Raw genomic sequence first — 11,747 nt, 5'->3', positions numbered from 1 at the left:
GTCAGTGTGTGTGTATGTGATAGGGTGCGGTGTGACAGAGCGCGACAGCAGGTCAGCCACAACATTATCTCGACCAGGGGTGAACTTGAGGTCAAAGTTATACTGGTGGAGGCGGTCGGCCCAGCGGTGTAGCCGTAGTGGTCTGTGGCCTGTCCCAGATGTTGAGAGTAAAGCGGTTAGAGCCTGGTGGTCTGTTCTAAGGGTGAAAGCGCGGCCGTAGAGACACAGGTGCCACCTCTCGCAGGCCCAGATGCAGGCTAATGCCTCACACTCACCCATGGAGTACCGCTGCTCAGTAGGACTGAGTGTCCATGAGGCGAAGACGATTGGTTTCTCAACACCTCCCTGCATCTGTGACAGCACTGCACCGATGGCTGTGGCCGACGCATCGCAGGTGACCAAGGTAGGGCTGTCAATGTTGAAGTGGGCTAGCACCGGGGCTGTTGTGAGCTGAGTTTTGAGTGAGTGCACAGCCTCAGAACACTCCGATGACCACGCCCACGGCTCCCCCTTATGCAGCAGCTGTCGCAGTGGCGCAGTGGTAGTAGAGTAGCGTGGGAGGAACTTCAGGTAATAGCCCGTCATCCCCAAAAAGGAGGCAAGCTGGGTGGCTGAGGTGGGCTCTGGGACGGCCAGAATAGCCTCCACGTTTGATTGCAGTGGGTGGATGCCGTTCCCTGACACGCGATAACCCACATACTCAATGGCTGGTGCAGAGAAGACGCACTTGTCAGTGTTGAGTGTAAGTGTGTGTTTGCTAAGGGCTGCAAAGACTCTGTGGAGGCGGTTGTCATGGCACTCAGGGGTGGCCCCATGAACCACAACATCATCAAGGTAAATGGCCACGCCAGGTATGCCAGCTAAGATCGATGCCATGACTTTTTGGAAACAGCTGGGGGCGGAGCTCATCCCAAAAGGCATGCGGGTGTAACGGAACACCCCAACGTGAATCACATAGGTTGTCAGGTTCCTGCTGCTGGGGTGGAGGGGCACCTGCAGGTAGCTTTGGTTGAGGTCAAGTTTGGAGAACACAGATGAGCCATGGAATTGAGCGGTGAGCTGTAGGAAGGGGAAACCTATCCTTGTTCACTGTGCGCATGTCGACGCAAACGCGCAGACCCCCAGACTTCTTCCTTGCTATCGCCAGATTTGAGACCCAGGGCGATGCATCCACAGCTTCAATGATATTGGCGTCCAGCAGCTGTTTGAGCTCAGTGGAGAGCTCATCACGGAGAGCCAGCGGGACACGGCGCAGGGGTTGGATGACTGGTTTGACGGCAGGGTTCAGCAGAGGCTGGTGCGCGAACGCTGTAAGGCAGCCCAGGCCCTCGAACAGTGACGGCCACTTCTGTTGCCATGGTGTGGTGACAGCCAGAATTGCAGCTCCCTTTGTGTCCACCAGGGAGAATCCCAGAGCTGAGAAGAGGTCCAAACCCATCAGGTTGGCTCCCCCCCCGACGGGAAACTTGAAAGGGAAAACTGGGCATGACCTTACTGCCGTACCCCACGGTCAGTTTAATAGACCCCACCAGGTCTATTTTTGCATCCCCATAAGCCGACAGGGAGGTAGTTGACAGGGGCAGTGCACTGAAGAAGGAATTGTATGTGTGCATATTCATGAGAGATACACTTGCACCAGTGTCCACGAGGAGTGGGATGCACACGTCATTCAGCTGCACTGAGCATGTTTTAAATGAGGTTACTTGTGAATTGACATTGTGAATGACAGTGGCATGGTGTGATTCAGCTGGGGCAGAGCGGCATACAGCAGCAAAGTGATTGCGTTTGCCACAGTTTCGGCAGATTTGTCCTCGAGCGGGACAGTGTTGAGCCCTGGACTGGTGGGAGGACGACCCACAATTATTACACGATTGTGGAGGAGGCTGTGTTGGAGGAGGCTGTGGTGAGGGAGGCTGTGGGCGTGGCCGCGAGCGAGTCTGACGTCGGAGCATTTGGTCGGCTGCTTCCATCTCGCTCTGGCTAGGCTCGGGTAATGGAGTGAGCGTGGGTGACGGTGTGGGATACGCTGCGGTTGCTTGTGGATTAGACAAGGCAGATGTGTATGTGGCTGCACTCTCTATTTGGAAAGCAATAGTCATCGCTTTTTCGAGTGTTAACTTATCATCTTCCAACAGGAGAGTCTCGCGCACTTTTGCATTGTTCGTACGCTCTATGAGCTGGCCGCTAATCATCTCATCCTGCAGTGCACTGAACTGGCATGCACTGGCCAATGTACGCAAGTTTGCTTCATACTGATGCACAGTCTCACTAGACAACTGATGCCTTTGACGAAACAGAAATCAATGCAAAAGGGCACCCTGCGGAGCTGCATAGTGGGCATCAAGAAGTTCAAGTGCTTTCTTGTAATTACTGACGGTACCTGACTCGAGTGCTCCCAGCACACGCTGACCTTCAGTCCCAAGCAATGCTGCAGCAGCGTTTTCTTACGTGCAGGCGCATCGGTCAGTCCCACTGCTAGTAGAAAAGTCTCAAAGGACTGTATCCTGTGGGTTCAAGGAATAGGTGGCTCAGCCGCCAGTGCGAGGAACGATGCCGGTGGTGGGAGATTTATGTGAGCCAATGTTAGGTTTGTAAGAGTGTAATAAATAAAGCACACGACACACGGCATGGGAAGTTAACTGATCGTGTTTATCTAGCTCAAACTCCCCGAACCCCGGACAAGACCCCAGCAATAGAACACAACATAATACAGGCATAACACAATGCTGACAGCACAGTCGAACTAGCCTGAACGGATATAACAATATGTTTTTATCGCAAAATAGCTATAAAATATATAATAAATATACTTTGTTTTCTGTAATTTATACTGGAAGATCTGGCTTTATTATTTTGAGGGAGGATCGTCCATTGGTATTGGTATATGCATTACCTGCAGGCCTACTGGACATTTCGCTCAACCTTTACGCAGCTAGTAAGCCTGTCTATTCTGTGACAGTTTCCCTTCATTAGGAGGAACAGTGTAAGAAAGAGGAGAAGAGGAAATTGGGCCTACTCCAGACGATGAGTGTAACGGTTGCAAGCATTAATTTAAAAGTGTTTTCATGCAAAGTGTTTTGATATATTTTTATAATGATTTTTATTTGTTTATTTGTATACTTACCTGTGTTTTGAGAGCGAACTTTTATTTTGATAACCTCAATGTGCGTTCGTGTGACGTAACACCCCTAACGTTCCCAGATAAACGTCAGAAGAACATTAGCACACCAAAGAATCGGCCACGGAAGATCAGCGCTCAGTTAAAGTTTCAATAAAGACTAGGGATGGGCATAGATTATTTTTCTTAATCTAGATTAATCTCACTGTAATTATAAACTGAATCTATATTAATCTATAACAAAATGGCTCATTCAGAATAGGCACGCTAGCGAAACAATGCCAANAAAACCTTGGGGTTTCTTAAGACAGATGGCGCATTAGACCAGAGCTCATCTTTTTGTTCCAAAATGCATCTCATCTTCAAAAAATGGTTATGTTGATACTTGGTGATGAAAAAAATCACTGCAATATGTGTAAAGTGTGTCCAATATGTTAGGAAGTATTTACAGTTATAAAATACTGAAATTTCAAAATGAACAGCGCCATAAGTTGTAGAGGCAAATACAGATAAATCTATCAAACATTTAGGCTAACAAAATTACCTCAACAATTCAGCATTTCTAATGGGCAGAGAGAGAGAGAGAATCTGCCACTGACTGTAAAAAGAGCAGCGGCTCCTTTAAGAGAGGGAGGACATCTGCGCGCAGTAAGCAGAGCAGCCCTCAGCAGAGCCAGGCTACTGGCTATCTAGAACCTGCAGCACTGGCACACGGCGGTTTGGTCTAAGCCTGACAGTTTTCAGAGTTAGAACGCCAGAGCAGTTACAACTCGAAATGAATTCAGTTTGCAAAAAAATAAATCAAGCGCGACAACCGCGAGAATTATTACCGTTTGACATGAGCATATCTCACTGAGTCGCAAATGTGCGCGATTGCAACACAAACATTCAGTGAGAGTAGATATTGACAGTTTCAGTTTGACAATCTTCAAAATGCACATCACACACGGAATGTTTGGCAAATATGGCACAGGCAAGATTTCTGGAAGTTGTTTAGGCAATGTGTTCCATGCAATGCGTGAGGAAATGTAGGCTATGTCGGGCTGGTGGCCTACTCACACACAATAATGTCTCTCTATGCTTCACCTCAAACAATAACGTCTCTTTAGTCTACCACTTATGAAAAAGCACTCAAACAACACCTACCACGGCAGAGGGATTAATGTTTTCAGCATGCAAACACTTCATATTTAGTAGGTCTGCTGAAGCAACAGGTGGAGAGGAGAAACGACTGGAGCGCAGTCTGAACGCGTCTGTCAATTAAACGCTAGTGACGTGCATACCCAAACTCCACACCTATATATTTGAGAATAGATTAACGTGCGATATTTTCTTTGTCGCGCGATAAGAGTCTCACATTATCGCAGCACGTTAACGCCGATAACGGCCCACCACTAATAAAAACATTAACATTGAACTTCAGGACTGATAAGGACAAGGACCAAAGTCACCAAGGACTTAACCTTCTCTCATTTAAGGAACCCAGCCAACGAGGTTTGTTTTGATTGTAATTTTCTTTATTCATACTGTAACGGTCTGGTATGTGTGAGCACTTTAGCTGACGCCATTTCTAACACTGTGTACTGTGTATGTTTTAGTTTTCACGGTTTTTGGGAGGTTTAAGAAGATGACCCAAAGAATAAAACCCGTTAAAGAAAACCTGCGTCTCGTTGTGCCTTGGGAGGAGTAACAATGAGGCTGAGAGTCCTCTGCACGGTGCCAGAGGGGTAGGTGATGACCTGGCAGGTGTAGCGTCCTTCGTCCGAGGTCTCCGTGTCCAGGATGAGCAGGGAGGAGTCCCGCAGGGGGTCTTTAGAGGCGAAACGCACTCGCGTGGCCAAGTGACCCACCACTGCCATTCAAAACATACACGTATACACACACACGCACACACACACACACACACACACACACACACACACACACACACACACACACACACACACACACGCACACACGCACACACAACAGCCACGAGTAAATTTAGACGTCAGAAGAAGAACTGCAAATTTTCATGCACAGCCTCTTTTTTTTTAAACTTGTTACCAAATGACCATGTGAGTGATTCTACGATTCCCCTACGCTTTTGGCAAAAGCAAAATGTCAATTATCAGTATTTTTTTTCAACTAAATGACCTAGATGTTTACATAGTGTATATATTTAAGTTTCCAAACAAACAAATTGCCAAGCTTAATCTTAAATCATTTGATAAATACTCTAATGAAAGCGAACATTTGCTTAATTATTTTGTCAACAGTGTTATGGACAAATACTATGTCATTTCAAACATATATAAAAATACTACAGAGTTGAAAAAATATATGTTTGAAAGTGCTTATGTCCCTTAGCAGTAATGTTGTCATTAATCTGTGCAACTGATATAGAAAATGTGATTGTTGAGCTTCATAAGTAGGATTTTATGAGTCACTGTGATACAGACTGACACATTTTTCATCATAAATCCCTGTAACGTCTGATTTGAATATAGTCACCCTCCTTACACAAGACTTCCTTCTCCAGAGATAATCCCTAGTGTATGTTCATAGGATTTTTCCAACACATAAGGGATCAATAGCGCAAAAACACTTTCAAAACAGTCAACCGTGTTACTCAACTGTGTTACGGTCAACAGTGCGGGGGAACAAGTCGGCACTTTTTTAGGAGAAAAAACAGAGCAGACAAACCCATCTCCCTAGAACACAAATTATTTTGTTTGTTTATCTGTCAATATGGATATAAATTGGCAAAAACATACTCCTCCTCAACTGTCATCAGTGTTGCCAGATTGGGCTGGTTCCCGCCCAATTGGGCTGCTTAGGATGGCCGTGTGCGGGTAAAAATGGCATCTATCAGAAAAACCTTCCCACTGCCATATAAATCAATAGAATTGGGCGGGTTTTTAGGGCGGATTTTGATCATTTTTTGGGCTGGAAATCATCAGCCTCATCTGGCAACCCTGACTGTCATACTTAATTGTAACACCATTGACGGTAACACTGTTGACATTTCAGCCATTTTTATGGTGTTGTGCTAACTGAGGACCTCAGAAGTTCCACCACAACACCTTAATCAATTCATGTATCTGTATGCTTTATCTGTGTTTTTCTACATGTGATTTCTAATTCAGATTCTTATGAATATGTTGATAACACAGTTGACAGGCAATTTTCCCGCTATGAGAACATGAAAAAGAATGGATTAAATTATGGAAGGATGGAGCACAAAATTTACCAAAAAGTCTTCCCGTATCCTGCCAAAGAGGTTATGACATCACGTGATGTTATTCGTATGGCCTAAGACCAAACCATTACTGATTTATGGAGGAGGTTTCAGACCGTGACACGGTTAACACAGTTTTCCTGGACACACACAAAATGGCAAATTTCATGTATAATGGAAAGGACAGTGGTCTTTCTGACAGTTTTGTCATATTGTGATGATTACTGTGAATCAACATTTGCAATCGTCTTGGGCAAAACAAGTTTCTTTACATGCTAATATGAAGACTGAATCTGACATTTGGAAAACAGGACGGCATGAAAACGCCCAAAACCAGTATTAAATATTCATTCTTGCTGAGGGAAATAATGCTATGTCTACACTTTCTGTATTATATGAAAGATAAATGTTTTCTAATGTCCAAAACATCTTTGGATGCAGTTATTAGTTAGTGAAATTGCCAAATAAAATCCACTGACTTAAAAGTGTAGGTGAATTAGAGAATCACTCATGTCTATATGTCTCTATGTCTGTCTGTAATAACCATGTTTTATTCAAGACTCAGTAATGTTAGCATAGCAATTCTGTTCTGATGTATTTGAGATTTTTTTTACAGCAATCTTGCCAGCAATCTCATTTAACTGTCAGCAATCTTAATGTGTGTAACCAGAGCGCTAAACATATTGCATGTGTGTATGTATGTCAGTGAGTACGCATGTACGTATGTGCGTTTGCAGGCATGTTTGTCATGGATTCCCTCTGCCTGCCTGGTAACTACACTCAATTGGTTCCAATCATCTGTCACCTTGCTCTCCACTCTCTCTGATTACCTCCACCTGTCCCTACTCTGCTCCACTCTGCTCACTGCTCTGCCTAATCACCCTCACCTGTCTCCACTCTGCTCTCTCTCACTCAGCCTCGTTACCTCTCCAGCTGCACTGCATTTGCCAGTAACCATACTCTGCATATAAAGCCCTGTGTTTCAGTCATTCCTTGTCAGATCGTCTGCAAGTTCACACTCATGTTACCAGTCTGCTCCTGCTACCTCTGACTCCTGTACCCGGACCCGCCTGAATTCTGTTCTGTTCTCCAACCCCGGAAACCCGACCCGCCTTTGACTTCGACTCTGATCTCTCCTCTGCCCCCGGTAATTTTGACCTGCCTTCTGCTTTACACTTTTGACTTGGATTTGCCCTGAACTGTGCCGCTGCCCTGTTTTCACCTGCTGTTGTGTGTGTGTTTTCCCCAGGACTCCCGGACTCCCCAGCTCCCGTGCTCGCTGCTCAGTTTCCTGGGGAGGCACACACACACAGCCCCTGGGACCCCTGGAGCCCCAAGACCCTGGTGACCCCCCGACAGACCCGAAACCCTGGTAACCCCCAGAAGCCCAGAACTTGGAACTCCTCTCCTTTCCCACTCCCCTTTCCCTAATCCAATAAATACCCTTCTGGGTTCGAACGCATCTGGTTCCTCCGTCTCGTACTTGACAATGTTGATCTGTTCCTTCTGTCTAAGCAATGTGAGCAGCGTTAATAAGCTTCAGAGAGCCGTTCATACTAGAGCGTGGCTCGGGCCGGTTTTTTCTGTCCGAGCCCGGCCCTCAGCCGACAGAAAAGTGATCAACCCCGACCCGAGCCCGAGACTAATTAAAATGTTTGTGTCCGAACCCGTCCGAAGCCCGAGACCACTGTAATAACAACAGAACCTGTGCGCAAGCAATATTTTCTATGTGGCCTCCTTCATACTCAAAATAGCACGTGATAAATAGCCAGGATAGGCAACTAGGATGAGGCAATTTGCTATAATTTACGCACGCATAGTAAGTATAAACACACGCATACATGTGACAGCGCACCTTATGTTTCTTTCGGTTAGACCAGAGATGTTGGGTGCTGTGATGAAATGCATGGGAGGGGCGTGAGAGGATAAGAAAGGCGAAAACTAACGAATACGGTTTGGATGCAGTCAGCGCGGCTATGGACGCATTTGTTACGTTACTGTTAGTGCAAATAAATCCCCGCGAGCCGGTGAAGATGCCACTCCTTGTCGTTAAGAAGGATGGGCTATAAGTTCACCCCGAAGAACAGTAGCCTGTTCGGCCCTCCAAGAGAATGTCATTTCCCCTGATGTCCATGCGGTCAATATAAAATCAGGAAAGGTTGCACGCGCATAGTTACAACTGTAGGCTACAGTAAAAGTGACAAGAATTAAGAACCTACGTGAAGGACATGAAATGTCACAGCGGACAAAGTAGTAACAGGAAACCTCTTCGCCCCTACCTTAGGCAACTCCACGTAGCGTGTGCGTCTTCTTTAATCCATATTATGCTCCTTGCTACCCCTTGCTGGAAATGTAATCCTTGGCGAGCAATGCAGTGACAAACTTCGTCATTTTATGTTCAACATTTAAGACAGCACCGGGCACTAGGCCTACAACAAAAGACCACGCGTTCACTGACAACTGTATTTGGCGCTTATTAAGAAAGCAAGTTGACTCGGCATTCCTGCTCGGCTGACTGGGAGTGAGCGTCCATGTTGCCACTGGTAACTGGCGCGTGCATACAGCCAATAATAATCACTCGCACGAGTAGCCTACCAACATTTTCATTTATGCATATTCAATTACTTATTTTTTAATCACAAAACTGCCGTTTGCATGAACTGAAATGTTTCCTCTGATTGCTTACAATTTTCACAATGTCTGTTTGGTTCAAGCCCGAGCCCGACCCGAGTCCGACAGATATTCAATTTTTTTTGTCCGAGTCCGGCCCGGCCCGTCGGGTTCCGACCCGGCCCGTCGGGCTTCGGTCGGGTTGCCATGCTCTGATCTGTGTGTGTGTGTGTGTGTGTGTGGTGTGCGGTGATGATGATGTGTGTGTGTGTGTGTGTGTGTGTGTGTGTGTGTGTGTGTGTGTGTGTGTGTGTGTGTGTGTGTGTGTGTGTGTGTGTGTGTGTGTGCGCATGTGTGTGTTCACCTGTCCCCTCCGTGTGGTGTGCAGTGATGATGAGTTCTAGGGATCCATCCGGCTGCTCCTTATTCCAGTTGACCTGCACCACGCTGGAGCCCTGCGGCACCTCATATCGGCACGGCAACCGCGTCTCCCGCTCGGCAACCGAGGTGAGGGTGTACGACTCCGGAGGCTCCACGAAGTCGGCAAACACACAACAAACTAAAGCAGAGAGAGAGACAAAACACTTTAGACTCACACAACAAACTACAGAAGAGAGAGATAAGACAATGTAGACTCACACAACAAACTACAGCAGAGAGAGAGAAGACACTTTAGACTCACACAACAAACTAAAGCAGAGTTAGTTAAGAGACTTAGGCTGAATCCCATTGCACCCAGGGCAGTCATGGGTAAGCGGTTAGGGCGTCAGACTTGTATCCCAAAGGTTGCCGGTTTGACTCCCGACCCGCCAGGTTGGTGGGGGGAGTAATTAACCAGTGCTCTCTCCCATCCTCCTCCATGACTGAGGTACCCTGAGCATGGTATCATCCCACCGCACTGCTCTCTTTGGTTGCCATTGAGGGCTGCCTGAGGCATAAATGCAATTTTGCTGTGTGCAGTGTTCACTTGTGTACAGTCGTGCTGTGTCACAATGACAATGGGAGTTGGAGTTTCCCAATTTGCCTTTCACTTCACGCTGTCAGCCCTTAGCCTTACCCTTTCCATGAAACGCACGTGGAAAAAAAATGTGCTTTTTATGTCAACCTAATACATGGAAGTCATAAAGGAATTGTGAGGCAACACCGCTGTCCTTTTTAATATTGTTGTACGAATAATTGCTAGCAATATCATTGGTTCCATGACTGTTGAGGGGCTGTCTCAACTCATAGGGTTTGCGTTTCAAGCCCGACTTCTTACTGCTCCGTTTGAAGGGACGAGGGCCAAGGGGAAGGCGTAGGACTGGGGGCAGAAATTAAAAATAGGACTCGGCCTTACAGACTCACACAGCAAACTACAGCAGAGAAAGCAGACAGAGAGAAAAGAGGGGGATATGTGGGATTAGGGGCTTTGCTACTACGGACACTACTGGCATAGTTGAAAGACTTGGCAAATGCATTTCTTTTATACTGATAAGTGTGGAATCTACAAACCCCAACTCCGGTGAAGTTGGGACGTTTGGTAAACAGTGAATAAAATCAAAATACTATCACTTTCAAAACATTCAATCTATTCATTAGATGGAGAATAGTGAAAAGACAACATATTAAGTGTTAAAACCGAGAAAAAATATTGTTTTGGGGGACATATGTACTCAGTGATTTTATTCACTGTTTACCAAACGTCCCAACTTCACCGGAGTTGGGGTTTGTAAACTCAGCACCCTCAGATATAAAGACCAAGCACATAGGCCAGGGGTGTCCAACTCAAATTGACAGAAGACCAAAGTCAAAATCTTTAACGAAGTCGCAGACTGAACTCAACAATTATTTTTTAAAATGTACTAAAATTGTGAGTGCATGCACTTCATACTCATAGTTGAATTCCACATACACTCTTTCCCATCATATTTGTTGGTTCAAATGTGTCTGCACATCATGTGAGACAGCAAATGTCATGTTCAAGTCATGTTATGCTATATATTGATGGTGTATGTGGGCCAAATGTAATAGACATTTGAAATGATCTCGCGGGCCGAATGAAATGGCTTGACGGGCCAAATTTGGCCACCGGGCCTGAGTTTGACATCCCTGACATAGGCCAACAATAGCTGACTCCAAGCCGGACACTCACTTATGCACAAAAATGCATATACACATATGGAGTGCTCACATATTAAAAAGCCAATTGGAGCCAATTTGGGTCCCCTAGGTAGGGGAAATTCTTTCTCTGCATTTATCCCATTTGGACTAGTGAATCACATTGAAGTACACACACTAGTCCGTAGTAGTGGGCTGCCTGCTGAGTGGCGCCCGGGGAGCAGTGTGGGGGTTAGGTGCCTTGCTCAAGGGCACTTCAGCCGTGGTCTGGTTGGGCACTGAACCGGGAACCCTTGGGTTGCCAGCCCAGTGCTCTAACCACTGAGCCACGACTGCCCCTATTGGCCTATACACAAACTGTACATACTGTACAACATACATATATATATACATACCTCGACATAGACACAGTGATGCTGTTAGAATAAGGAATCCCAAGTTACTATCCATGGTTGCTTCAATCTGGATTAGGAAACAATAAAAATGTCCAATGGAAACAAAACAAAAAAACCCACAAATAATCAGTGGTGTCAATTCCAAGTTCAGAAAGTAAACAACCCTGCCACAAATTTCATTCAACCAGCCCTGAATCAGCTATTGAGCACAGGTAAACAATTTCTGCGTCCTAAATCGAGCACTTGTGTCACTGCACTGGTGCCTAGTGCACACACTAAGTACATATTTTGTTGGAAAATTTGGAGC

General features: G+C 45.9%; 1 protein-coding gene across 1 annotated transcript; it reads right to left on the bottom strand.

Moving 5' to 3' along the window:
• Window positions 1-4,767: 4,767 nt before the first annotated feature.
• Window positions 4,768-11,502, bottom strand: LOC134445805 (nectin-4-like). Its single transcript, XM_063194902.1, has 3 exons — window positions 11,441-11,502; window positions 9,313-9,507; window positions 4,768-4,970 (listed from the first exon to the last, which is right to left on the bottom strand). Exons 1-3 carry the CDS (start codon window positions 11,493-11,495, stop codon window positions 4,768-4,770), a joined length of 453 nt encoding a protein of 150 aa, XP_063050972.1. The 5' UTR covers window positions 11,496-11,502.
• Window positions 11,503-11,747: the final 245 nt, after the last annotated feature.

Source organism: Engraulis encrasicolus, chromosome 1 (assembly GCF_034702125.1).
Source record: "Engraulis encrasicolus isolate BLACKSEA-1 chromosome 1, IST_EnEncr_1.0, whole genome shotgun sequence".
Classification (NCBI taxonomy): Eukaryota; Metazoa; Chordata; class Actinopteri; order Clupeiformes; family Engraulidae; genus Engraulis; species Engraulis encrasicolus.
The sequence above is the reverse complement of the archived record's forward strand: the minus strand, read 5'-3'. Positions and strand labels throughout refer to the sequence as shown.

Coding starts and splice junctions, on each gene's coding strand:
- LOC134445805 (XM_063194902.1), bottom strand. CDS start 11,495: ATGGATAGTAACTTGGGATTCCTTATTCTAACAGCATCACTGTGTCTA. Junction 9,508..11,440: donor ATCACTGTGTCTATGTCGAG/GTATGTATATAT, acceptor TCTCTGCTTTAG/TTTGTTGTGTGTTTGCCGAC. Junction 4,971..9,312: donor ACACCACACGGAGGGGACAG/GTGAACACACAC, acceptor TTTGAATGGCAG/TGGTGGGTCACTTGGCCACG.